Source organism: Microtus oregoni, unplaced genomic scaffold, assembly GCF_018167655.1.
Source record: "Microtus oregoni isolate MIOR12 unplaced genomic scaffold, Mior012 000025F_ref0000491, whole genome shotgun sequence".
Lineage (NCBI taxonomy): Eukaryota > Metazoa > Chordata > Mammalia > Rodentia > Cricetidae > Microtus > Microtus oregoni.
The window spans coordinates 17,436,540-17,462,502 of NW_024543084.1; the positions used below are offsets into that span (position 1 = coordinate 17,436,540).

The window sequence follows — 25,963 nt, forward strand, 5'->3', positions numbered from 1 at the left end:
CCTCATAAAAAGAAAAGAGGCAGCAGCAACTGACATGACACAGGCTTCAAGCAACATTTAAAAAGAAAAAAATCACATTTGCAAAGGTGTTCCAGCATGTTCCCACAGGGTGCTGTCAGTAGAGATTTGCAATTAGAAACTAGTACCTTTAAATATGTAAATAGCAGAGAAAAAAAAGGAAAAAACCCAAAGCAACCCTGGATTCATTGGATAATGTTAGTTACCAGTCAAAGCAACCTAAAGCACAGGAGGCCAAGGGCAACCCTGCCCTTGGTCCCCAGCATTCCCACAGTGGGAGAGGCAAAGCTTCAGCCCGACCTTGGGGACCCTGCAGCAGCACACATTTCCCAGAATGCAGCACAGCCTTTGTTCCTCACCTTCCCTTCAACACCAGCTCAGGGTGTGCCACCCTTTGTAGCGTAGCCCGTAGCCCAAAGCCTGTTCAGGGTCAGAGTAGTTCAGTAAATGCTCCTGCAATGGAGGGAATCCTTTAAGGGCAGGCTCTTAAGAACCAGGCCAGAGAAGGTGAGCTCTAGAAATCCAAGGCAATGGGCCAGGGCTCAGAACAAGCGCACATGAGGAGCTGGACCATGCAGCTCACTGACGTGTGCATCCAAGACTGAAGGCATGGCGCAAGCAGATTGTGAAATGCAACCGGGGGGGCCTGGAAGCCCTTTCCTATAAGGCCTGGAAGCCCTTTCCTATAAGGCCTGGAGAAGTCAAGGCTCAAAGTAGATAACAAACACCTTGCTGGTGGGACACTGTCAAGTCCCTGAACGCGGGACAGTGTTGTCCACAACTATTCAAGCTTGTCTGGAAGGGCGGGGCTTTCCTAAGGCAGTGGTGAGGAGACCAGCACCACAGCACAGCCGGGTGCTAGGAAGGACCCCTGATGGGAAAGGCAGGTCAGAAGCCTCAATTTAATTAATGCCTAGACTATGGTTATTTCTCTGCCTCCTGGACCTAGGACACCCTACCTATTCACAGGGTCTGCCCCACTCCAGCTGAAAAGCTTTGTCACCATGCATGCAGGGGTGGGAGCAGCTCCTGACTACAGAATGGTTCAACTGCCTCAGGTAGAAATTACTAGAAGCTGCAAAGACTTCATCCTCACACATCTCAGGGTCATCCCTAAACCCACTGGCCTCTCCGTGAGACTAGGAGGCAAGTGTGAGCTGACTGTACAGTCCCCTCCATGCACTTCTTAGAGCCACAGAGGACCACTGCTGACTGGCAGATTTCCACACTGGGAGATGGGCGATCATCTGAACGTACCAAACCACTAGGAGGTAATTATCTAGTTTCTAGGTTAAAAAAAAACTACACCTATACTTATAACAAAGTTTTAAATACAAAGTGCTTTTGTATACCAAGATTGATACAGTGTTCATAAATAGATCCCTGTTTCACAATCTTGATCATAAGCATTTACTGGCAGTCCCAATTTTCTTTCCCCTTTTCAAACAAAGGTCAAAGGTGTCAGAAGCCTTATGATCAGAAACCCTTGCCAGAAATGTCTGTCACATTAGAGAAAGACAAACTTTAAAAACAAAATTTCACCCCAAAGCCAAGAAAAATAATTTTTATTTTAAGAAAAAGAAGTTTCTACTTAGCAATAATAATAGATGGCATAGGAGCAACACCCTGCCCTGTTGTCTAGCTTGCTCTGACAATTTAACGTGGCCTAGAGTTACCTGGGAAGGGGGTCTCAGTTGAGGGATTGCCCAAATCAGAGCAACCTGTGGGCACATCTGTGGTTGATAGTCTTGCCTGTCAATATTCAAGTTCCTGCTGAAAATCCGTCAGGAATGGATTGTGACACGGTAGTGTAAGCTGACAAAGACCCTTTCTCCCCTGAGCTGCCTTTGGTCAGAATGCTATCCCAGTCAAGAAAAGCACACTAGAGACCCCAGTAAGAGCCTCAGGCCGATCACATGCTTAAACACAAGACTTCTTTCCAACTCCAGGCAGATCAGGCCATGCAGGGTGGGCGGCCTTTCTTCCCTGAGCAGGTATAAGCTACTGGGACTTGTGAATGTGTGCAGTTTTCTCTCCGACTACAGAACATCATCTGTTAGATGGCACTGCTCAAGGTAGGACCCCCTTCCCACTTTGAACTCACATTCCTGGTCTCATAAGGAGCTGAGTGACAGTGTTGTTCAGTGTACCCTCTGAACCACATCCCCCAGATCAGTGTATTTTTGAGACTTTTCTCAAGTATAGCCTTCTGTTTATAAGTTGCTGCCTCTGCCAACACTCTCTCTCACTCTGAGCATGGGAGTGTCCCGCTCACAGGTAACTCTTAGCCATGCATCCCTGGCTAACCCTTCTTGGGAAGCACCATGATCTAAGGCAGGGGGCCCCACAGGACACTGCCAGTACTGTGTTGAGTCACTGCAGGCTGGAAGTCTAGTCTGGATGCTACCATTAAATGAGGAAGCTTAGGGTTACAAACCAACTAGAAACACCTATCTCTGTCACCCATAGACTTAAAAGGAGACACAATGGTTCAACCCCAATTAGAACTAAACACACAATCATGCTTTGTCAAGAGTCTGCAGCACTATGACAGGAGCCATGTCACCTGTTTTGGACTCAGGTCTATCTAACATTGCCATAGTTTCAGCTAGAACTTTAGAAAGCATGAAACTAGACATGAAAGAGCTCTGTTCACATCTCAGCCCAGGAGTCAGGCTGTAGTCTCGAGGAGAGTAGCATCCAGTGATGCACTACCAACGCAAAGCCTCACAACTCTGCAGCCACCAGGACCCCAGGGCACGGCATGATAGAAAACTGCTACCACCTGAGTGCACTGGTGGGTTAGTCTGCCACCAAGTCCACTGCCTCAGTCACTGCTAGCCGGAAAGGCTGTCTTGCCAGCTGGGCACTGGGTGAACTTATCCCCATCATCCATTCTAGGCCAGGACCAGAACATATAAATTTGAGGAATTAAATTTTTTTAATTGGCCTACTTAGAGCTGGTCTTTCAGAAATATCTTCCTTTTTTTTCTTTTTAAGCTTCTCTCATAATAGCAAGTGGCACGCATCATCTGTGCCCAGATTTGCATTAATTACCATAGTTTATTTTTGTGCATGCCACTCAAGGGCCAGACCCTATTTTTAGTTAGCCTCAGTTGTATTCTGCTCAGCCTTTGCAGCTTCATAGGACTTGGTACAAGAAGTCACATGCCTGTGGAAACTGTCCCTCCACATAAATCTCTTTGCACAGATATTACATTCATAGGGTTTTATGCCTGTATGAATTTTCATGTGACCCACGAGATGGTGCTTCATTTTGAATTTCTTACCACAGACACCACAGCCATAAGGGCGAAGACCGAGGTGCATGCTCATGTGTCGATCTCGCTGACTCTTGTGTGTGAAACTTTTCCCACACTGACAAGGATACAGCTTGTCAGTGGCTGAGAATCCTAAGTGGGACGCCTCTTCTTTTATCCCCGTCACCATTTCAATATTCTCACTGTAGCCGGCTGCGAGGGCAGCCTCCTGTCTATGCCCAATTAGGTTCCCATCCAACCTTTCTCCAGAAAACTCTTCCATGGAGGAGCCATAGAAGTCCACCTGTTCGTCATAGTTGCTCTCCTCTGCTTGCTCATCAAACTCTGCTTCCACTTTCTTCTCCACAACCTGGAAGTCTTCCTCCACTCCTGAAGGCTGGACCAAGTGCTCTGTCTGCATGGTGTTGATGGACTCGGTGACCTGGTGCTCGTCATAGGCTGCATGGACATCCATGCCCTCACACGCCTGTTCCAGGCGTTCAGGCTTCACGTGGATCCAGCGTTTGTGAGCCATTATGCTGGGCTTGCTGTACAGAGGCCGGGTGTAGTGGAACTCAGCGCTGTCGCTGGCCCCCTCCTCCCCATCCTGGCTTGCCATCTCGGTGCTCAGTCGGTCATGCTCTGTGGACGAGTTACTGGGCAAGTACTCTTGCTCAGTGAGTTGAGATGACAGCTCATCTTTGGTGCTTTCCTCTTCATTCTCACCATCCCTCAGTTCCTGTGCTTTGGGGAAGTCAGTATGCCCCGCAGAGCCCAGCTCAAAGCTCTCTACCAGGCCATTGTAGTTACTGCTACTGGGAGACTGGTGGTCACTGCCATGATTTAGTTTCTGACACAGAACTGTGGGGTTTCCCTCCAGAACCTCAGTGCACTTGTCCACCACATGCCACATCTGCAGGAAGCTGGCTGCTGTTAAGTAACTAACAATTTCTGGAGCAGGCATCACAAGGCGTCCTGTGTAGCTAGATAGGAGAATGTTCTCAAACACTCTTGGGTTCATCACATCAGGCAAAACAATTCTCCTACTGTTTTTTAGGAGTACTTGGTCACAAAAGTAGGGTGAACTGGCAGCAAGAACGGCTTTGTGTGCCCGGAAAATGTGGCCTTGGACTACAATGGAGACGTCACATAACTGTCCTTGTTGTCGCTGCTGGTTTAGTTTCTGAAGAATGGTGCTGGAAAAATCTGGAAACTCTACTCGAAAAGAGTTTGTTCCAGGCTCCATTTCATCACCAATTCTGTTCAGTGCTGCAAGAGAAAGAAACGTTAGCACCAACTCCAGCGCCAAAGAAGCCCATCTAGCCATCGCACAGCACACTAAGACAGGTCCCAGATTCCATCAAGTCCTCTAGCCTCTGGGCACTCATCCACAGGAGTCAATCCCAAGATAGGTCTGTAGGTTCAAGAGTGCCAAAAGGAAGAACCAGCTACCATCTCTACAGCTCGCCATTTTGTTCCATCTGTGGGTGAGGAGGCAGAATTCACAGTGAATACATCTGTGAACATATAAATCCCCTAAGCAAAACAAAGTAAGTATTTCTAATAAAAACAAACACATTCTTATCAAAACAACTCATTTGTAATCCTTGACTTTCATTTATAGGGAGGGGGGACGACAACAGGACTGTGGGAAGGGCCAAGGAGGAACAACAAGACTATGGGTGGGGGTTGGGGTGCAGCTGCGGGGAGAGAGGAGACAGAATGCTTGCTTAGCATGTATGTCTCTGGGTTCCATCTTCATGCACACTCCAAAGGAAAAGAAGAGTGAAGAACTGAACTGTGGGAAGACGGAAATGCCTATGCAAAGGTTCTCCAGACAGGGATGAACAGTCACAGACCCATGAGCATGAAGGTAAGTGTTTGGCTCCCTGGGACCCAAGAAAAAAGATGAGCCTAGCAGCTGATGACTGTAACCCCTAACACAGCAGGGTGAGGTCAGGAGGATAACCCTCCTCAGCTCTGGGGCCAGTCAGTCTAGCCAATCAGCCCCAGGTTCAGTGAGAGGACCTGTCTCAACTAAGGCGTTTCTACACACAAGCACACACACGTGTGTACACACAGACACAAAGAGACAACTGGTTTGGAGTTCAGGGAAGAACTGAGGGAGATGGTACTGGAGACAGAATCGGGGAAATTCTATGACTGGTCTTTTAGCACTAGGAAACACTACAGGCTGAATACAGGTCATTCTTGGGGTCCGCATGTCTGCTGGACAGTTTACCAATTGAACCATCTCTTAAAATAGTTCTTAAACATCTTCCTTAAAACCCTGTATCATCCTATGAGTCCTCAAAAGTCATTCTAGAGTGACAGGAGAGATGACAAGTGAAGAAACTGAGGTGTTCTTAATGTGGAGCTGGGTGTGGCGCATGTCTTTCATCTCAGCACTTGGAGCAGAGGCAGGAGGATCTCTGTGAGTTCAAGGGTAGCCTGATCTCAGAACTAGTTCCAGGACAGCCAGAACTGTTACACAAAGAAACCCTGTCTAAAAACAAAACAAAAATATATTACTCTATGTCAAATGCGGTTCCCATGCAGTTTTGCTTTGGTGTCCAGCCTCCTCCCCCAACTGTGTAAACCAGGCTGCTTTCAAACTGCCTGCTTCTACCTCTTGATTGCTGGAACTAAAGGTGTGCACCACCACACCTGGATCTTCCTCCTTTCTTCCTCTTCTCCCAGGGCTGATTTTGTGCTAGGTGAGTGGGCTGTCACTGAGCTCCAGGTCAGTCCGCTACTTAAAACTATTTGGCAAATGCAGGGCTTGATGTTCTTTTTTTTTATTTTTTATTATTTTTTATTTTATTTATTTATTTATTTATTTTTATTTTATTTTTAATTTATTTATTTATTAAAGACTTCTGTCTCTTCCCCGCCACCACCTCCCATTTCCCTCCCCCTCCCCCAATTAAGTCCCCCCCCCCCCCCAGCCCGAAAAGCAATCAGGGTTCCCTGTCCTGTGGGAAGTCCAAGGAACCCCCACCTCCATCCAGGTCTAGTAAGTTGAGCATCCAAACTGCCTAGGCTCCCACAAAGCCAGTGCGTGCAGTAGGATCAGAAACCCATTGCCATTGTTCTTGAGTTCTCAGTAGTCCTCATTGTCCGTTATGTTCAGAGAGTCCAATTTTATCCCAGGCTTTTCCAGACCCAGGCCAGCTGTTTGTGATAGCCAGAACCTGGAAACAACCTAGATGCCCTTCAATGGAAGAATGGATGAAGAAAGTATGGAATATATACATATTAGAGTACTACTCAGCAATAAAAAACAAGGACTTCTTGAATTTTGCATGCAAATGGATGGAAATAGAAAACACTATCCTGAGTGAGGTAAGCCAGACCCAAAAAGAGGAACAAGGGCTTGATGTTCTTAAGTTCAGTTATTTTAAGCAACTTTCCCAAAGTTAAAAGCTTGTTTTAACTAAGTGGAGAGATGAATCCAGGTCAATGTTAAATCCAAAGCCTATAGTTTTTTCCCATAGGCTTCTCATATCACCCTGTCTGCTCCAAGGAGATCAGAATGCTGGACCAGTCATTAATAATCTTTAGATAAGACAGTGCTTTTTGGACAAGACATTAACTTATGGTTTTATACATCCTAAAACATTTCATAGTAGCTTAAAATAAAAATGAACATAAAACAAACTGTTTAGATGTGTTCTAAGTTTTGTTATTTTTCTGAGACAGGGTTTCTCTGTGCAGCCCCAGGAACTGGCTCTGTAGACCAGGCTGGCCTCAAACTCAGAGATCCAGCTGCCTCTGTCTCCTGAGGGCTAGGTTTAAAGGGGGCTTCACTACTTCCAGGCAGGTGTTCTAGTTTGTAAAGGAAATACAGACCATGCATTTGCATGGCTGACAGGTGCCTATGTAAATTCCAAGAGCGCAGTCTGAGCTGGGGGTATCTGGGTGGAGAGGCTCTGGGTATTTCTTCCAGAAAGCAGGAGGACTGTGTTAAACTAGAAACCAGGAGCGGAATATTATAGCAGCTGTGCTGTGAATAAGAAATTGATGCTTGAAGACAGACTTCCCTTAATATCAGGTCTGGACCCCCATCTCCCATTTCCCTGGTAACACACGGACTTTGAGACAGGGAAGCATCACAGATGCTTCTTAAGGATGAAAATGCCATATAAAAGGGAGGAAGGTGGGGTTATCAGGGCTTGGTTGAGGGCTATTAAGAAAAAGTTACTACCTCTTGATCCAAAAAAAAAAAAAAAAAAAAGAACATGTTGGGTGGGTGCGTTGGTACAGCCTTTAATCTCAGCATTTGGGAGGCTGAGGCAGATTACACAGAGAAACCCTGTTTCAAGAATAGAACAGAAAAGCGGGGGGGGGGGGGGGGGGGGGACCCAGTTCCCACCAGTGGATACAAGCCATTCTAAACATTACACAGTACTGTCCTTTCCTTAATCCAACTGGGCTTGCCAGATCACCCCTCAGGAAAGCTGATTGATACACTTTAAGGAGATGGAGAGGAGCAATAATATATAGGCCAGAAGCTCCTCCCCCAATGCAACCATAGCTTGGAGAATTTCAAACAGTCTACCTAGTTTTCTACCTTCCTATCTCTTACTACTATTGACTCAAATCCAAAGCATGCTTGCCCCAATCCGGAGCTTTCTTATCCTTACTTTAAAGACACCCCACTTCACACAAGTACTTGCTGTTCTCCATTGCTGAACCTGTCTGCCATCTTCATCTCTCTTATTCGTCCCTCCGCCCCCAGCATGCTCCAAGATTCAGTCTGCCTATCCTGTTCTTCCTCTGTCTATTAAAATGTTCTTCAAGCTTCCTGGATTATCTTAAAATTCCTTCATCAAGGAGACTGAAAATCTGCAAAAGGGAACCCGGACTCCCGATAAACGGCAGCAGTGTTGGTTGCCAAACACTGCCTGTACTCATGCCTCTGAAATCACAGCCAATAAAAAGCTGGGCACAGACAAAGGAGTACACACCTGTAAGTCCAGCATGGAAACCTAGGAAGGATGATTGTGAGCCTGACGCCCACTTGGGTTACATAGTGAGACTGCCTTAAATAATCAACAGTTAACTGAAGATAACATATCTCACCACAAAGGGAAAAAATAACTAGAAAACATGCCATGCTTGTTTAGCTGTGTCAAGGTGGTAACTGTCCTTGTCTCTTAGTCAGGGTAGATGTGGCTGAGGCTGGTTTAGACTATAGCAGCTGTTTCAATTGGCTAAAAAAAAAAAAAAAATCAGTTCCAAGATTCCTTAAAAGCCAATAAAACACCCTGAATGCAAAATATGGGGACTATCAAAGACCATCAAGAATCATTACTATTTTTTTTTCTGAGAAAGCGTTTCTCTATGTAGCCCTGGCTGGCCTTGAAACTTACAGATATCTGCCTACCTTAAAGGTGTGCACCCCCTACTCAACACAGGGTTTCTCTGTAGCTTTGGAGCCTGTCCTGGCACGCACTCTGTAGACCAGGCTGGAATCGAATTCAGATATCCTCCTGCCTCAATCTCCTGAGTACTGGGATTAAAGGCATGTGCCGCCACCACCCAGCTAACATTACCATTCTTATGGGGTTTATAATCTATGAGGGGGAACAAACATGCCCAGCATGTCATTCAAGCAAAGCCTGAAACTCCCACAAGAAGAACCCACAATGGGGTAGCATATGGTCACAAGGTCTTAGCACTATTAAGTTTGGAGCCACCAGACATGGAGATAGGGCTCTCATTCTTCTCACATACAACGTTTTTATGGAAATAATCCAAGAGATATGAAAAATGAAATAAACTCCAAATCCTAGAGAATGGTATGAGCTGTGAGCCAGAAATTAGAGCTACTGGAGATGGAACCTGGGAGAAGAGATGCTGCCCTGACCAGCACCTGCACTTCCTGCTCCAGACAGTCCTGACAGCACCAGACTCTAGAGAACTAACAATGCCTCATCCTCCCAGCAAGGCTGAGTGTCCTAGTCTGCCTTAACTGTCTAGACGGCCTAGAGCCCTCTGAGAGGAAAGCCTTAACAGGAAATACCTGAATCAGATTGGCCTGTGGCCATGTGTGTGGGGAAGTGCCTTGATTATTAATTGTTGTGGGAGGGCCCAGACTACTGTGGGTGGCACCATCTCTAGGCAGGAAGCCTTGGGTTGTATAAGCAATTAGCAGAGCATATACAGTAAGTAGTTTTCCATGGTTCCTGCCTTGAGTTCCTGCCCTGATTTCCCTTCCTGATTGGAGTGTGACCTGGAGAAGTCTGAAGTTAGGGCTAACTGCAAGGCTTAATACAGTCCACACTTAAGTAATAAAAATAGTATGGCTGGCTGGGTGGTGTTGGCACACACAGAGGCAGGCAGATCTCTGAGTTTGAAGCTAGCCTGGTCTACAAAGCGAGTGGCAGGAGAGGCTCCAAAAAGCTACACAGAGAAACCATGTCATGAGAGAGAGAAAGGTGTGTCTGGAAAATAGAGGGAGACAACGATAGGATTTAAAGACTTGGTGGGCAGGAAGCTACAGTGCTGTGAGCCTTAAGTGGTGCCATCAATAAAATGAAGAAAGCACGCACAGAAGGGAAGACTGCATTTGTATGGTATTATGAATAAGCTGAACCGAGTACGCACAAAGCCTACATTCAGTATTAAACAACCCGATAGAAAAGAATGGGCAAGGAGTCTGAAAGGCATTTCTCCAAAGAGCAAGACTCTCATGGACAATGTTCAGCACTAGCAGAGCCACTATGTGCTGGAATGCACCTGTCTGCCACCTTCACGGTCCCTGGTTTCATGCCCAGTACACTTTCCCTCATCCCTAGAACAAAACTACAAGGGACCCTTTTGTCACCCACTAAGATGGCATGAAAAATAAGACATGAACAACTGTCAGTAGTATCCTATGCAGAGTAGAACCATTATACACACTTGCTGGTTGGCATGAAATGGTTAAAAAGGTGCATAAAGGGGGTTGGGAGTTTCTCAAACAGTTAAACAGATGTAATCCAACAATTCTACTTTTGAGCCCAGCAGAAGCGAACACATGATGTTCATATCAAAGTTCATGCATGACTGTCTATAGCAGTATTATTAAAGAATAAAAGTGTGTATCAAGCAATGACTACATAAAATACAGCACAGCCACCTGGCAATAAGAAAGAACAAGGTGTCAACATGGGAGGGCCCTGGAGTCAAGGACAAGGAGCTAGGGCTGGGAAGTGGCTGGCTCCCGGTGCAGTGCAGTGCGCCGCTTGAACAAGAGAGAGGAGGAGGAAGAAATTAGTGGGAGGGAGGCAGGATATGGAAAGAGAAAGGAAGGAGCTAGACACAAAGTCCACATTTTCATCATTCCATTTCAAAATGACACATTCAAAGCAAATTTAGCAAGCAGATTAGTGACTGTCAGAAACTAGAGATAGAGGAAGGTTAGAATGGGGGCAGGGTTCTGTTCTTATCCCTGCAGGACAACACTCATTTTCAAAAATTCAAGGGGACCCTGGATATTTGAATACTGACAGATGGAAAAAATTACTACCCAATATGGATCACCAAGAAAATCGAATAGGTTCCGTAAGTAATAATGTTTACAAATATTTTTTGTTTATTTATATTCATAAATATATAGAGCTGGTTTTGGAGTTGGACTCTGGCTCAGTCCCTCTCTAATTCCAAGCCTGTTGTTAAGAGAAAAACCCAGAGTTTCTGTCTCATGTCAAGAGCCAGACAGAGATCGCGATGGCGGCACAGCCCAGAAACTGGTATTTCAAAACCGCCACTTTCTAGTAGACCTGATCCCCGCTGCCTACCCAGGCAGGAAGAGCTGAGCCACCGGCATGGTCTCAGCCACTTTAACGACTGGGGATTTTGTTGGGTATGGTGGCACACACCCTTAATTCCAACAGAGGCAGGTGAATCTCTGTGAGTTTGAGGACAGCCCTGTCTATAAACAAATTCCAGGACTAACAGAGCTATACAGAGAAACCCTGTCTCAAAAACAAAACAAACAAACAAAACAAAAAACAAACAACAACAAAACAAAACAAATCTTAAAAACAAAGAAAAATGGGCGTTTTTTAAGGTGGTCAGAAATTCTACAATTCAGCTGTGAAGGTTATAGGCAAATACGTGAAAATACTAAAATGGACATCTTAATCTTTACTGAATTTAAGATACTAGGAGCTAAGTCCAGGGCTTCACACATGATAGCCAAGCATCTTCAGGGCTTCATTTCCAGCCCATGAATTGTTTTCATTTCATTTTACAGAGTAATACAAGGTAAAACGAGGTACCGATGTCTATTTTTTTTTTTTTTGAGATGGGTCTAGCTACGTAGCCTAGGAAGCCTCAGTCTCCGTTCTCCCACCTCAGTATCCCGAGGGCTGATATCACAGATGCAGGCCACCATGCCCAATTGCCAATGCAAACTGTGAATGTCTGTGGGTTTTACCTCCAGGCAGAACATAATCCCATTTTGGAGCAAGAAATACCTTGGCCACATAGCTATGGCTACCAATAAACAAAAGAACAATGACAAACAGGACTATAAAGGAGCTGTTGATTTTCTCGAGTACATGACTGGGGGAGGGTCTAAGACCATCAATCTCCTCATGCCCCCAACTCTCCAAGTGAACTAAATGAGGTCAGAGGTCAACTGATAGGGGACTCCATAATGCAGCTTCCATGGTGGGGTGGAACCTGCCCGTGGTCCTCTAAGTACCCCTCACCCACGCTCTGTGAGCAAGCCCAATAAACTCACTGGTTCGCCAAGTTGGACTTTGGTGGAATCGTACTCTGTTCTGTCCTTGGTGCCCTATCTGGGATGAATACTCGTTTGCTCGCATCTCCCTAGGAAAAGTTAATGCAACACTGGGTAACCAGGAAAATGTCATCATTAATAGAACAGCAGCTGATTATGAACATATAAACAAATACATATATAAGGATGTATACAAACACAACTGTCTCACAGTATCTGTGGGGATTGGTTCTTAGACTATCCCTCCAACTTCAAAACTCTGGGGATGCTCAAGTCATCTGAAGAAAACTGAGTATTTACAATACCACCTACTCAAGTCTTCAAAAATATTTTAAGATCTTAAGACCACTCATAACCCCTGACATGCTGGTGAACAGTGTCAGACCGCACTGCTTAGGGGAGGGCAAGAATATCTCCACTTGAGCAATACAGTTGCCATCTTTTTAAAAAGATTTACCCTAATTTTGTTTTTAGAGACAGGGTTTCTCTGTGTAACCCTGGCTGTTCTCGAACTCAAGAGATTCACCTGCCTCTGCCTCCTGAGTCCTGGGATTAAAGGCGTGAGCCACCACCGACAGGCACTTTACTGTATTTTTAACTATGTGTGTGTGTCTTTCGTGGGCTTATGCATGTGAGTACAGGTGTTCTGTAGGCCAGAAACTGGCACTTGATTCCAGGAGCCGGATTAACAGGCAGCTGGGAGCTATGCAATGTGGGTGCTGGGGGACTGAACTCTTCTCTGCAAGAGAAGTACGTGTTCTTAATCCCTGAGCCATCTTTCCGGCCCTTCCTAAACATTTCCCATCTGTGAAGGGTGACTCCGTGACTCCAGAGACACGGGGACTGCACACAGCACTTCATGTTCTCTACCTCATTCGCTGTGCTTACAACACTTGAAAGTTACTGTGACAAGACCAAGGGGACACACTTGTTTGCCCAAGGCTGTCTAAGGAGTGAGAGATTTAAGCCCAAAGCACATGTTCAGGCCAATGCGAGTCTGAGAGGCGGGGGCAGCAGGTCAGGAAAGAGGGTAAACACGAGCATGTTTCACAAATAACCTAAATAATCCTTCTTTTGAAACAAGCCTCAGTACATTACCTTAGCCTAGCTTTAAACTTGGGGCAACTCTCCTGCCTCTTGAATGATGGGATTATAGGCATGTGCCACCACAGTAGCTAAATTAAGTAATCCATAATTTAGATTATGAGCAATTCATTAATAAACTTCAGAGCATTTGTCAACCTTAGACTTAAACCAGGAATTTTAAGTCACCTTGCACAGAATTTTAAAACTCCAATAGCAATGGTCTTCTAAAACAATTACACCAATCCCAGCCCATTCCCTCCATTCATTGAAGCTATATGGCTCTTTTTGTTTTGTTTTTTTTTTCAGACAGGGTTTCTCTAAGTAGCCCTAGCTACAGAGGAACTCACTCTGTAGATTAGGCTGGCCTGGAACTCAGAGATCCACCTGCCTCTGGGCTGCTGGCTTTAAAGGCCCCTGCCATTATCGCTCACCTGTTTAAAGGCTTTTTAAAGGAGAAGATAAGGGCTGGTGATAGGGCTCAGTGGGTAATGGGGCCTACTGCCAAGCCTAAAACCTGAGTTCAATTCCTAAGATCCACATGGTGGACGGAGAGAACTGGCTTTTCCAAGTTGTCCTCTGACCTCCACATGTTGCAGGTATAGGCCCACACACATACAAAGTAAATAAAACAGTGATGAAAATTAAAAATAAAATCAAAATAAAGCAGAAAGCCAAGAGCCTTCTATTGAAGACTCCCTGAAATAGAATGCCTCTAACATCCCTCCCATGCTGAAGAGCTGAGCAGTGGCCACTGTTTAATCTTCAGCTGAGAAAATTGTACATGAAATCTTAAACACCATTTTAGCAGGAACTAAACACCATCAAAGCATAGACAGCGACAAAACAGGGAGGCAGACCGACCAGCCCCTGTCCTGAAGCCTCCAGTGAAGTCTTTAATCAGAGCATATGGTGACTTCCATGCTCTCGGCAGAAGGCACATGTAAGAACAGTAAATGCTGCTTTAGGAAATTTAAAATCTGGCACAGATGTAGAAAACTACCAACACCCCATGTCTACCAAAACTCTTGTTAGTCAAATGCTTTGCACCCACAAAATGCAGCCTGTACTGAACCCTGCAGAGCTCTGCACAGCTTCCTCAGTTCAGAGAGTAAAGAGAAGCTCCCAAGCTCACAGGACAAGACCTCCTCAGGCCATACAGCTCAGCAAGTGGCCGGCCTCAGAAGTTTAACTTCAACTCTAATACTTTTCCAAGAAAATGATCATGTGGCAGAAATTCCTCTCTGAAATTAAATTATTATTGGGAAGTACTACAGTGACTAGCCTTAAAATGTGCAGTATTTCTTCTTCAGAGGAATCATCTGACCTAGCCCATTAATAACCTTGACAAGGGGTTGGAGAGCAGAGGACCCAGATTTGACTCCCAGCACCAATATGGCAACTCTCAACCATCTCCAGTCCAAAGGGGATCCGATGCCCTCTTCTGGCTTCTCTAAGACACACATGAGGGCAAACCATCCATCCACATATATAATAAATAAAACCTTAAATAAAACAAGAAACAAAACTTGACAAACTACATTGTTTTTGCTGACAGGAAATTTTACAGTAAACAGTTTTTTCAAAATTACATTATTAGTACATTTATAGCTTACCCAGTGCAACGCTGTCTTCCTGGTGATACTGTTCCTTATGACATGGCCATTAAAGAGCAATCTGAATGAACAGAAAAAGAAAATGCATTTCTCAATTTTGTTTTAAATTAAATCACACTGATTTCTGAAAGGAAAAACCATATTCAAAATTTAAAATGCTGGGTTAAGAGTTCCTGCTGTTCTTTCAGAGGATCTGAGTTCAGTTCCTGGCACCCACTCACAACTGCCTGTACCTCCAGCTTCAGGTGGATGCAATTATCTCTCCTGGCCTCCGCAGGTACCTGATACACGTGACACTTGAACACACACATGCAAATAAGAATAATCTTATAAAAGCAGAAAAATAATTTAGGATGCCTGTGCCAGTCTGTGTACATGTGCTTCCCTGATGAACAGCGTGTGTGAGGAGCAGACAGAGAAGCTCGTTAGCACTGCAGCTGGGCGGTGGTGCCGTACACCTTTAACTCCAGCATTCAGAGGCAGGCGGATCTCTGTGAGTTCGAGGCCAGCCTGGTCTAGAGTGAGTTCCAAGACAGCCAGGGCTATTACACAGAGAAATCCTATCTCAAAACACAAACGTAACACAACACAACACAACAAGACTGCTGCTATCTAGCCCACTTGTAATCCCAGAACTGAAGGGCTCAACACAGGCTTCAGAGGGAGTTAAGGGCCAGTCTGAGCTACACAGCAAGACTCCTTCCCAACAAAAGTTTTAGTTATGAACTTTCATTCTAGAAGTGTTATGCCCAGATCACAGAATCCCCCCCAAAAGCAACTAAGAGACTGAGTCCTGTATGTAAAAGCAAAGACCCTTTATTTTTATTTTTTTCTTCTTTGGTTTTTCGAGACAGGGTTTCTCTGTAGCTTTGGAGCCTGTCCTGGAACTAGCTCTTGTAGCTCCACTCGAACTCACAAAGATCTGCCTGCCTCTGCCTCCCGAGTGCTGGGATTAAAGGTATGTTGTGCACCACCACCTCTCGGCCTGACCCTTTATTCTTACACAAGTTTTCAAACTTGGGCTCTCTGATCATATGTATTGGAATGATCGGAGAGCCCTGAGCTCAGAGTTGGGTTTTTGTAGTAGCAGTGAGGGATTTCTAAGGTTCAGGACCCCTGATTGGCTGACATTTGTCTAGGGGTGTCCTAGTGAAAAGTGATGGGTGTGTGCTGGCAGATGATCCTGTCTACAACCAATGGCTGGAACATCAAGAATTTCCTTTGGATGGTCTGTTCCTGAGTGGTACCTGGGTAGTCTCAGTTTGTGGTCTTTCTTGGAACCAGTTATTGCCTCAGGGTAAACTACTGAGACCCAGACCTCTCTTGAGCTTGTTGTGGCTGGGTCCTATGGAAGACCTTGGCTTCTGTTCCTGTGGCATCTTAAAATAAAATTTTATTACATTTTAACTTGTTTTCCTGTGTTGTACAAAGGCACACAGCACACACGGAGGTCAGAAGACAACTTGCAGGAGTCCGTCCTCTCCTTCCGTCACATGGCTGCTGGGGAAATCCAGGTGTCAAATTTATCAAAGCCAAGCCAGGTTGTCAATGTTAGGCAGGGCCAGGGACATTTTGTACAGCTCCACCTTGGCTGAACTGTGACAATTCATTCCTGTAACAATTATAATTTTCCCTCCTGAACTCAATCAATGTGTTTCTAAAGATTCTTGCCTTCCTGTCTGGTCATCCTCAGGAATGGCCAGCAGGAAAGAAGTTTATGATCACCCAAGAGTCTTAGTTATATCTGACTACTCATCTGCTACTAGCAGCAATCACCCACTGCAGAGCCAAAGAGAACATCTACTGCCCTCCCCCACTCCTCTAAAACACCTATGGGACCCCCATTCTGCCACAGAGGCCCAAGCTCTCTCTCATCAGACCCTGCCATACTGATGGCCGTTATCCATGGTGTTACTCATTTTTCTAGAACATTCCTTACCCCCAAAGAAGTCTGCCTCATTGTCCCCCTTGATCTTCAAACCATTCATAATGGTGTGGTGATCTCAGAGAAGGGTCCTCTGAAATGGGTTGCCTGCTGGGACCTCTCTCCTTGTTACTGCTTTCTCTCCATCTTACTCCATTTTCTACTGAGGAATTATTCTGTTTTTCCCACAGCCCCACCTGTTTGTTGCCCTTTTCCTAGCAAACCCCAATACTGGGTCAGAGTGGTCCCCTGGGTTGGATCAGGTTCTACTGCCTTTAAAGCAGCTGAGTCAAAGGACAATTACTTTCCTCAGTTTATTGTTAGTGACACGTGTTACACCTCTGGGAGGAAGTTCTGCTAGGAAAGAAAACTGAGGCAGCTTGTTGTCTAAGTCAGTAAGATCTTGAGATCCATTCTGAGGGTTTTGCTGAGCTAATTGGATCAGATAAGCAGCCCAACAGAAGCATCCATTTCTTTACATTTAGACTGTCAGCTGGGTATGGCAGCCTGGCACGCAGGAAATCTAACTCTTGGGTGATGGAAGCAGGAGGACCAGGAGCTGAAGGTCATCACACTGGGAGTTCCAAGCTTCTCTCGGCTACAACAGATAGTATATATGTTGCAGGGTTTTTCATTTTGAGATATGTAGTCCTGGCTGTCCTCAAACTCATAGAGACCCACAAGCCTCTGCTTCCCAAGAGCTAGGATAAAGACATGCACCACCACCACCCAGCTCATACATTGCAGTTAACACCCATGGTTACTGAAGTAATGGCTAAAGCACTCTTGGGAAGATTAACGTTTCTGACGACACAAACGATTACTCCGTGTGGAAGAACCATGGATGCAATTCTGAGGTAGACAGTACTCAGATGAGTGGGACACAGAATGTTGTTAACAAGGTTTTAGTTGTTTGTCAAGACAGGGTTTCTCTGCAGCCCTGGAACTCCCTCTATACGTAGACAGGCTGACCTCAAACAGAGAGATCCTCAAACAGAGGCTGTCTCTGCCTCCAGAGTGCTTGAATTAAAAGCATGCGCCACCACTGCCCATTGTTGTTACAAGTTTACTGAATATTTTTTTTGTTTTGTTTTGAAGACAGGGTTTCTCTGTAACTTTGGTGCCTGTCCTGGAACTAGCTTTTGTAGACCAGGCTGGCCTCGAACTCACAGAGATCTGCCTGACTCTGCTTCCCGAGTGCTGGGATTAAAGGCGTGCGCCACCACTGCAGGGTTGTTTACTGGGTACTTTAATCAATATGTATTTGCTTATGTTTTTCCTTTAATAAGAGCATTAGAGTGTGCATAGATTTTGTTCTTTAAACCTCAAAAACTTAAAAGTCAAAGCCAGGAGGTGGTGGTGCACATCTGTAATCCCAGCACTCGGGAGGCAGAGGCAGAGGCAGAGGTAGGAGGATCTCTGTGAGTTTGAGGACAATCAATTTTACAAAGTGAGTTCCAGGACAGCCAGGACACAGAGAAACCTAGTCTCAAAAAACCAAAAACATAAAAAACAAACAAAAAACCAAAACAACAAAATTCCCCAAAACAAAAATTTGAAAATGAATTTAAAGGCAGGCAAGATTTTTATAAAACATAAAAAACAAAAACAAAGGATAGCCTATGAAGAAATAACAGACCATTTTCTTTCTTTTTTTTTCGAGACAGGGTTTCTCTGTGGCTTTGGAGCCTGTCCTGGATCTAGCTCTTATAGACCAGGCTGGCCTCAAATTCACAGTGATCCACCTGCCTCTGTCTCCCCAGTGCTGGGATTAAAGGTGTGCGCCACGGCCGCCCGGCTAACAGACCATTTTCTACTCTAATAAAGGAGTATTCTTTCAGCCTCACAAGTTCTCAGCAAGTCAGAGGCGTGTTTCTCAAGTTGCCTTTAGGGTAAATTTCTGCATTTATTCCAAGGGGGAAAGGAGGGGAGATAGGTAAAACTGGGCCAGCAGATTTAAAACAATTTAAGGTTCCAGACTCCTTTTCTAAGCCTTTAGCTGAACCTGCTGCTGTTAAGAGTTTACATCAATACAAGGGATTCAACTAAAAGTTCCAAACCAAGCTTCTATACTGCACTGTGGAAGTGCGTACAGCAGCTTCAGAGGTCTTCAGAGTACCTTTTGCTGTGTGGATGTAGCATAAGCACAGCGCAAAACTTACCCCTGGAACTGCTTTGCCAAGTTATGCTGACACTACATCATTCACACAGTTCTATACAATCCATTTCTAGAACGTTCTTGCTATCTCCTGACACTTTGTGCACATTGAACAACACGCTACCTGACTCTAGTACTTGATCAATTGTTTCATGTCCTGTCTGTTCCAGACAGTCCACTGCAAAAGTTTTAAACTGTATTTGTCCTCACGTTTCGCTTACTTCTCTCCGACGATCCTTTGGAAACAAGCAGGGAATGAACCCCTCTTAGGTTCTAAATTCTTCCCTAAGATGCCCCTAGAAATTCCGCTACCGTGCTAAGAGTTTCAAAGGCAGATGTCAACCTGGTCCTTCCTGAGTACAGATAACGCTGACCTGGTTAAAGAGCGGCAGTTCGTGACAGCCATCTGGGGTTCCTGGAAAGAGCAAATAACAGCGGAGAGCTGTAGAGAACACATGGAAGAGAAGTTCAGGATCCACTAGCTGCCTAAACCCTGAAATGGGCCAGTCTGAGGGCCAGAAGCTCTGGGTGACACCTGTCAGAACTGAGGCCAGACTGTGGTCGGGCCACTGAGCAGCGCCCGGGCGGGCGAGTTTCACGGGGTCATGAGTCACCTTCCATGGCTCAGAGGTCCAGGCAGGGCCCGCCCTGCCTAAACAAACCCAGTTGGGAGGGAAAGAAACAAGAACACGACATTGGCAGAGAGAAAAAAAAAAACACACACAAATGGTCAAGGAGCCAGCGTGACATCCGGGCCCTGACCCAGAGAACGGTCTGAGGGGCAGAAGCAGTGTCAAGAAACAGAGGTGAAGACAGAGAAAGCGACAAGGTCCGGAGACTGTCAGCTCTAGACGTTCGAAGTGGAGAGAAAGTCCAGCTGACAAGAAGCCAGGTTGGGGACAAAAACAGGTGACAACGGAGTGACAAAGGAACGAAACCCAGAGCGGCGAGGTTCTCCCCGACGGTGTCGGCTCGCGCGCGCGTGGGCGGCTCGACCCTGAGGTCGCGGTCCTCCAAGCGCTCGTGCACCTGCCGCGGGGTGACCTTGGACAGGAAGTCGTCCGGGTGGCCCCGGAGGCCTCGGGACTCCCGGGGCTGCGAAGTGGCTCGCGTCGTCCCGCGTCGCGGCCGTCGGGGAGAGCCCGCGGTGAACACCGGCGTCCCCGACGCTCGTGACCCCGACCGTGACCTCCCGCGCGGCCGCCAGTCTTCCCACCCCGCCGTACCTGCCGACGGCTCCGCGCTCGCAGCTCCAGCCTACTGGAGCGTCCAAACCGACCGCACCAAGGCCTTAGTCTCCGCCGCCACCGCGGGGACAGTTTCCGCCGGAGCCTCCCGCCCCCCGGAAACGCTTCCCGGTCCCGCCCCCGAAACTGCCAGTGCTTCCGGAGGCGCGGCAGCGACGCTGTGGTGTGCGCATGCTCTAGGAGCCCCTTCGAGGCGGGTCTTCAGGTGAGCAAGGCGGCCGACGCCTGCGCAATAGAATCTAGCCCAGGTCTCGTTTAGGGACGCAGTGACAGGTCTAGAATAGTTAGCTAATTTCGAGTTCGAAACTCTTTGGAACTGCGAGCCATTAGCGGGTAAAGGCGCTTGCTGCCAGGCCTAATGGCCTGGGTTCTGTCTTTGGAACACACATCGTGAAAGAACTGACTCTCGCTTGTCGTCCGCTAACCTTCACAGGCACACTATGGCAAGTGAGCGCTCACCCCCCCCCCCCCCCCCCCCATTCAGGCTGGCTTTGAACTCATTCTGTAGCTCGAGTTGGCCTCAACTTCACTCTTTCCTGCACCGCCTGATTATCGGGATTGCAAGGATGTGTCCCCATAGTCCCCACAGTTGGTGTAGGGTGCATACTCTCAGTGGTCTTAGGTCCGAGCTTCCAGTTTCCCAGCGGTGCGCTCACTTCTTGGGGTCTAGAACCTGAGAGTATTCAAAGAGGAGGCTGGGACTTTACAAGACAATTATACAAGGAAATTCTGGGGCGGTCTGGAGAGATGGCTCAGTGATTAAGAGCACTGGCTGCTCTTCCTGAGGACCTGGGTTCAATTCCCATCCCCCACACGGTATCTGTTGTTCTTTTCTGGCCTCCCCTGGCAATAGGCAGGCAAACAACACACAGACCTGTATGCAGGCAAAACACTAATACAAACAAAACAATTTTGAAAAGAAATTCTGAGAAACATAACCAAAGAAAACAAATACTGAAACACAGAACTGGGAACAGGTGCAGAACATCTTGCTAGAGAAAAAAACAAAGTGGGTGGGGGTAGGAGTTGTGGGAATGACTCTGTGGGTAAAATCTTTGCAAAGCATCGCCAACATGAGGACCTGAGTTCAGTCCCCAGAAACATGTAGAAATCGCCGGTGTGGTGACAGGATTGCAATCCCAGTGTCGAGGAAGGGATCAGTGCGTTTCAGAACAGTGGCGGCCTGTGATGTCACATGTCCTTAATCCCAGCTCGTGGGAGGCAGATAAATTCCAGGGCAGCCTGGGCTACGCAGAGGAACTCTGTCTCGAAAACAAAATTGTCGGGGCATACACAGATGTGAGTCGATTCCACTTTGTCTGAAGTCAGAGAGTTTGAACTTACTTTTGCGCTATGACAGGTGTGGCTACAAACGCGAGATTCTGGTCTAGGTTGTGGTTAATTAGTATGTTGAGTGTTAAAATAGAGCTGCTCCGTCTGGACCAACGGTTGGGGAACTGTCCATTCTTTGTGTCACACTAATGAAGTCCGCTGCCCGTCCCCCTCCCGCTCCCCTTTTGGAGTGAAGTGTATAAGCGTGTGGACGAATAGCTGAGGTGGATTCAGTGTTCAATGAGTGTCCCTCCCGATGCTGTCCTATGTTTCTGTCTGTTATTTCTGCTATATCTCTGTTCCATTTGCCTAATTATTCTAATCTTCATGCTCCTACCCTGGAATGTATGAGTTTTGTGTGGAAAACTGGTTTTCCACACAAAAACAAAAAAAAAGGAGTGGATGACATTTCTGAAAATGACACCTTTGATCTCCATGACCACCCATACGTCCATATATCCACATAGACACAAACACACATACTAATACACATGCATAACAAAAAATTGGAACTGAAGAGATAGATGGATGCCTCAGGATAAGCTTGAATATGAGGCCAACTTGGGCTACATAGGTAGTTCTTGGGCAGCCTGAATGTCTCACAAAGCAAAACAAGATAAAACCCAACACATCTGACAGTAAGGCAGTCAAGAATTGGGGCAGTCACTCGGTGTCCTATGAAAGCCAGTCTGTCTCAGTCTCCTTGCTTTGCCTGCCTGCCTTAGTCCTTGTCATTTTGTACGTGTTTAATGATGCCTGAACTTCCCGGCTTGAGGTGTGCTTGGAGCTGGGAAGAAAATTCAGGTGGTGAATCACTTAGGAGTATATTCATCTGGACACTAAAAGATACTTTCCCTGAATTCTCCTGCTGTGACCTCTATGTGTTTATTTCACTTCTATTTACTTCTGTTTACTTGTGGCAAGAAGTTGATCACATGTCTATGCCTGATGCAGTACCAACAGCTAATCATGAGATGACCAAGATGGTTTGGGGCAAGTCTGAGTCATCTCTTCCAACAGAGGACAGTCTACCTTCTCACAGTTCAAGAAACCACACCTGCTACCTAAACAAAGTATTTGTTTGACCTAATATTCCCTGTGGGAATTCTCGGAGGCGCTGAACATTTATTCTTGAACCTGATTAAAAAGGTGTTTTTCCGTTTAACATTACATTATTTATTGCTTTGTATGAGTGTGTGAGCCATGGTGTGGGGGTGGAGGTCGAGGGCAACTTAATGAGAGCTGGTTCTCTCCTGCCGTGTGGGTCCCAGGGATTGAACTTAGGTCGTCAGGTTTGGTGGCTTTACCTGATGAGTCATCTCACTGGTCCCAGAGTAGATTATTAAAAATATTTAAAAGACAGACTTAAGATATAGAGAGGCAATGGGTGGTGGTGGCACATGCCTTTAATCCCAGCACTCAGGAGGTAGAGTCAGGCGGATCAGGCAGATAGATCTCTGTGATTCAAGGCCAGCCTGGTCTACTGTGAGTGAGTTCCAGGACAGGCTCCAAAGCTACAGAGAAACCCTATCTCGAAAAACATAATGAGAGAGAGAGAGAGAGAGAGAGAGAGAGAAAGAAAGAAAGAGAAGCACTTGGGAAGAAAGCAAGACACACAAAGTGTAATGGTTTAATTAAAATGCTGCAAGTCCCTGAGTGGCGGCAGTGGGCAGTGAGATCATGGCAGGCCACGAGGGCAGCAGGCCCAGGCAGGAAGTCACGTGGCGGGTGAGATACCAAGATGGATAGGCACAACATGCAGAGTGAAGTTGAATATTTATTTAGTGGGTTATGGAAGGGAAGGAGAGAAGAGGGAAGAACAGAGACAGAGACAGAGAGAGACAGAGAGACAGGGGGAAGGGGAGAAGTTGGGAGAAGGGAGAGACAGAAGCTGCCTCTTCAAGAAAGAGACTGCTTGCCTCTGTGGACAGGGGAAGGAGTGGGTGAGGCTTGTCTCTTAAATGGACAGGATAGACCATTATACCAAGAGCATGGGAGAATCTCATTTTATTGTCCTACAATAATCATATATGGAATTTTGGTGAATTTTGGAGTTGTTATCCTCAAAGATTTGACTCCCAAGATGTACCTGACAGTATTAAGTATCGAGAGCAGTGCATCAGTTGACCCCAAGCTTCTATGTTCTCCTCCGTGTACAAAGTAAATCGTTATGGCCTTGTTCAGGATGAGGTGATTTACAGTGCTTTAGAGCATCACAGGTAAGGAGAAGGCACCAAGCCCCTGTCCTCCCTAGCTGGTCTCTTGTGCCTGCTTGTCCAGGAGAGTTCAGTTCATTCTAGGGTTTAAAAGTCACAGGCAGTCTGCTGTGTTACTGAGCCCACATATCAGAAAAGGAGGGAATCTTGAGCCCCAGGATGTACATTAGAATAGGCTTTGCATCCTGTATCAATAGAAAGGGGGATCTGGAGAGGGGTCAGTACTTGACAATGGGAAGGTTGTTCCTTCCTAAAGAGCTTAGTCAATGAGGGATTCAGCAGGCAGAGAAATGCAATTAGGAATGTAACAACCTAATTGTTCTGCACCAAATCAGCACACTGGTTATCGTTGCCGTTTCTCCAGGCTGATGCTTTGTGGAAGGGTGTGAAATAAACAGCCTCACACTGGCCCTCTGACTCCTAGCACTATTTATTTATTTGTTTGTTTTTCGAGACAGGGTTTCTTTGTAGCTTTGGAACCTGTCCTGGAACTAGGTCTAGTAGACCAGGCTGGCCTCTGCCTTTGCCTCCCAAGTGCTGGATTTTTTAAAAAATATTTATTTATTTATTATGTATACAATATTCTGTCTGTGTATGCCTGCTGGCCAGAAGAGGGCACCAGACCCCATTACAGATGATTGTGAGCCACCATGTGGTTGCTGGGAATTGAACTTAGGACCTTTGGTAGAGCAGGCAATGCTCTTAACCTCTGAGCCGTCTCTCCAGCCCCCGAGTGCTGGATTTGAGGGCCTGCACCAACACTGCCCGGCCAAATCCTAGTACTCTTATTCTGAAATAGGGCTAATTGTTTCTCACATCACTCAGTCCCGGGACTCTTGAAAGTCTCAGACTCAGAAGCCTTGGGTACTCAGTGTCTGGGTTCTCTTGCTCCACAGAATGTCTAGATGTGGTTCAACTGGGTTCCAAGATCTGTGAAAAAGGCAAGTTGTCCACCCTCCATACGGTCCCACACAGTGGTGAAACAGGAATACTATAACCATAACAAGCGTACTCCTTAGGAGAGGAAGAGGAAGAGGAAGGTGTGGGAGGGCAGAGCAGTCTCTGGTTCACGGCAACTCTGAAATTCCACTGGACAGATACTGACTTCCATTGTTCCGATAAAATACCCTGACAAAAGTCAGCTTACCGTAGCTCATATTTCCAAGTTACAGCTCATCATTTTATGGAAGTCAAGGTAATAAAACAACCAGCCACAACACATCCCATCAAGAGCAGAGAGAATGGTTACACGCATGCCACCTGCTTGCTTACTTGCTTGTGCTTGGCTCCATTTCTCTATTCTTACATCGTTTGGGACCCTTTCCCTAGGGAATGGTATCACCCACAGTGGGCTGGGTTTCCTTATTTCAACTAATATGCTCATGATGATTCCTCATAGACACAAGTCAATCTGATCTAGGCAATCCCTCATTGACACTGTCTTTCTTGGTGATTCTAGACTGTGTCAAGTTGACAAACTAATTATCACAATTGGTAAAGATCTTATCATATAAACTGAGGACACGCCTACATGAGGAGGCGGTAGTGGGCATATCCTGGGGCTTTGCTGTCAGCCTAGCCTACTTGATGAGTTCTAGGCCAAGTGAAGAGACTATCTAGAACAAACGAGGTAAATGGCACCTGAGGATGACACAAGAGTGGCTTTTGCACACAAATGCATGCACACACCTCCTCCTACAAGAACACACACATGCACAGACATACAGACGTACAAAGATAAAAGATTAACATTTGAGTGTAAGGATTGTTTGTTTGGGTGTCTGTGATTTTAAACTTGTCATTTTCTCAAACTTTCTTTTTAAGATTTTGTTGTTGTTGTTTGTTTGTTTTTTCGAGACAGGGTTTCATCTATTTAACAGCCCTGGCTGTTCTGGAACTTGCTTTGTAGACCAGGCTGGCCTCAAACTCACAGAGATGCACTTGCCTCTGTCTCCCAAGTCCTGGGATTAAAGACATGTACTGCCATGCCAAGTCTCTTTAAGATTTTTTAAAAATATCACTATGTATCTCTGTGTATCTCTGTGTGGGTATGTGCTTGTGAGCGGATGCCCTCAGAAGCCAGAGCCATGGGATTCCCCTGGAAGTGGTAGAGTAAGTGGTTGTGAACTGCATGACACTGGTGCTGGGAACTGAGCTCAGGTCCTGCTCTTAGCCACTCAGCCAGCTCTCTAGTCAGTCCCATTGAAAGGCTCACAGCTGCCTGTAACTTCAGCTCCCAGGAACTGCACATCCTTTTCTGGTGTTCGTATGTGCACTAGCACATGCACAGATACACACATGCAAACATAAACAAAAAAGTCAGTAATTTTGTAAGTTACACTCTTGAGCGTGAATTACTCACTTCCCATTGA

The 25,963-nt window shown here is 46.1% G+C and overlaps 1 protein-coding gene across 2 annotated transcripts; it reads right to left on the reverse strand.

Moving 5' to 3' along the window:
• Positions 1-1,567: 1,567 nt before the first annotated feature.
• Positions 1,568-20,149, reverse strand: Zbtb43 (zinc finger and BTB domain containing 43). 2 transcript variants are annotated; one of them, XM_041674711.1, is made up of 4 exons: positions 20,023-20,149; positions 14,715-14,775; positions 12,016-12,104; positions 1,568-4,547 (listed from the first exon to the last, which is right to left on the reverse strand). In XM_041674711.1, the coding sequence occupies exons 3-4, from the start codon at positions 12,098-12,100 to the stop codon at positions 3,121-3,123; spliced, it is 1,512 nt and encodes a 503-aa protein (XP_041530645.1). In that variant the 5' UTR covers positions 12,101-12,104; positions 14,715-14,775; positions 20,023-20,149; the 3' UTR covers positions 1,568-3,120. The 2 variants fall into 2 exon arrangements, with proteins under 2 accessions (XP_041530645.1, XP_041530646.1); XM_041674712.1 differs by lacking the exon at positions 12,016-12,104.
• Between the last annotated feature and the right edge of the window lie 5,814 nt (positions 20,150-25,963).

Coding starts and splice junctions, on each gene's coding strand:
- Zbtb43 (XM_041674711.1), bottom strand. CDS start 12,100: ATGCGAGCAAACGAGTATTCATCCCAGATAGGGCACCAAGGACAGAAC. Junction 4,548..12,015: donor AAGTCCAACTTGGCGAACCA/GTGAGTTTATTG, acceptor TTTCTCTTGCAG/CACTGAACAGAATTGGTGAT.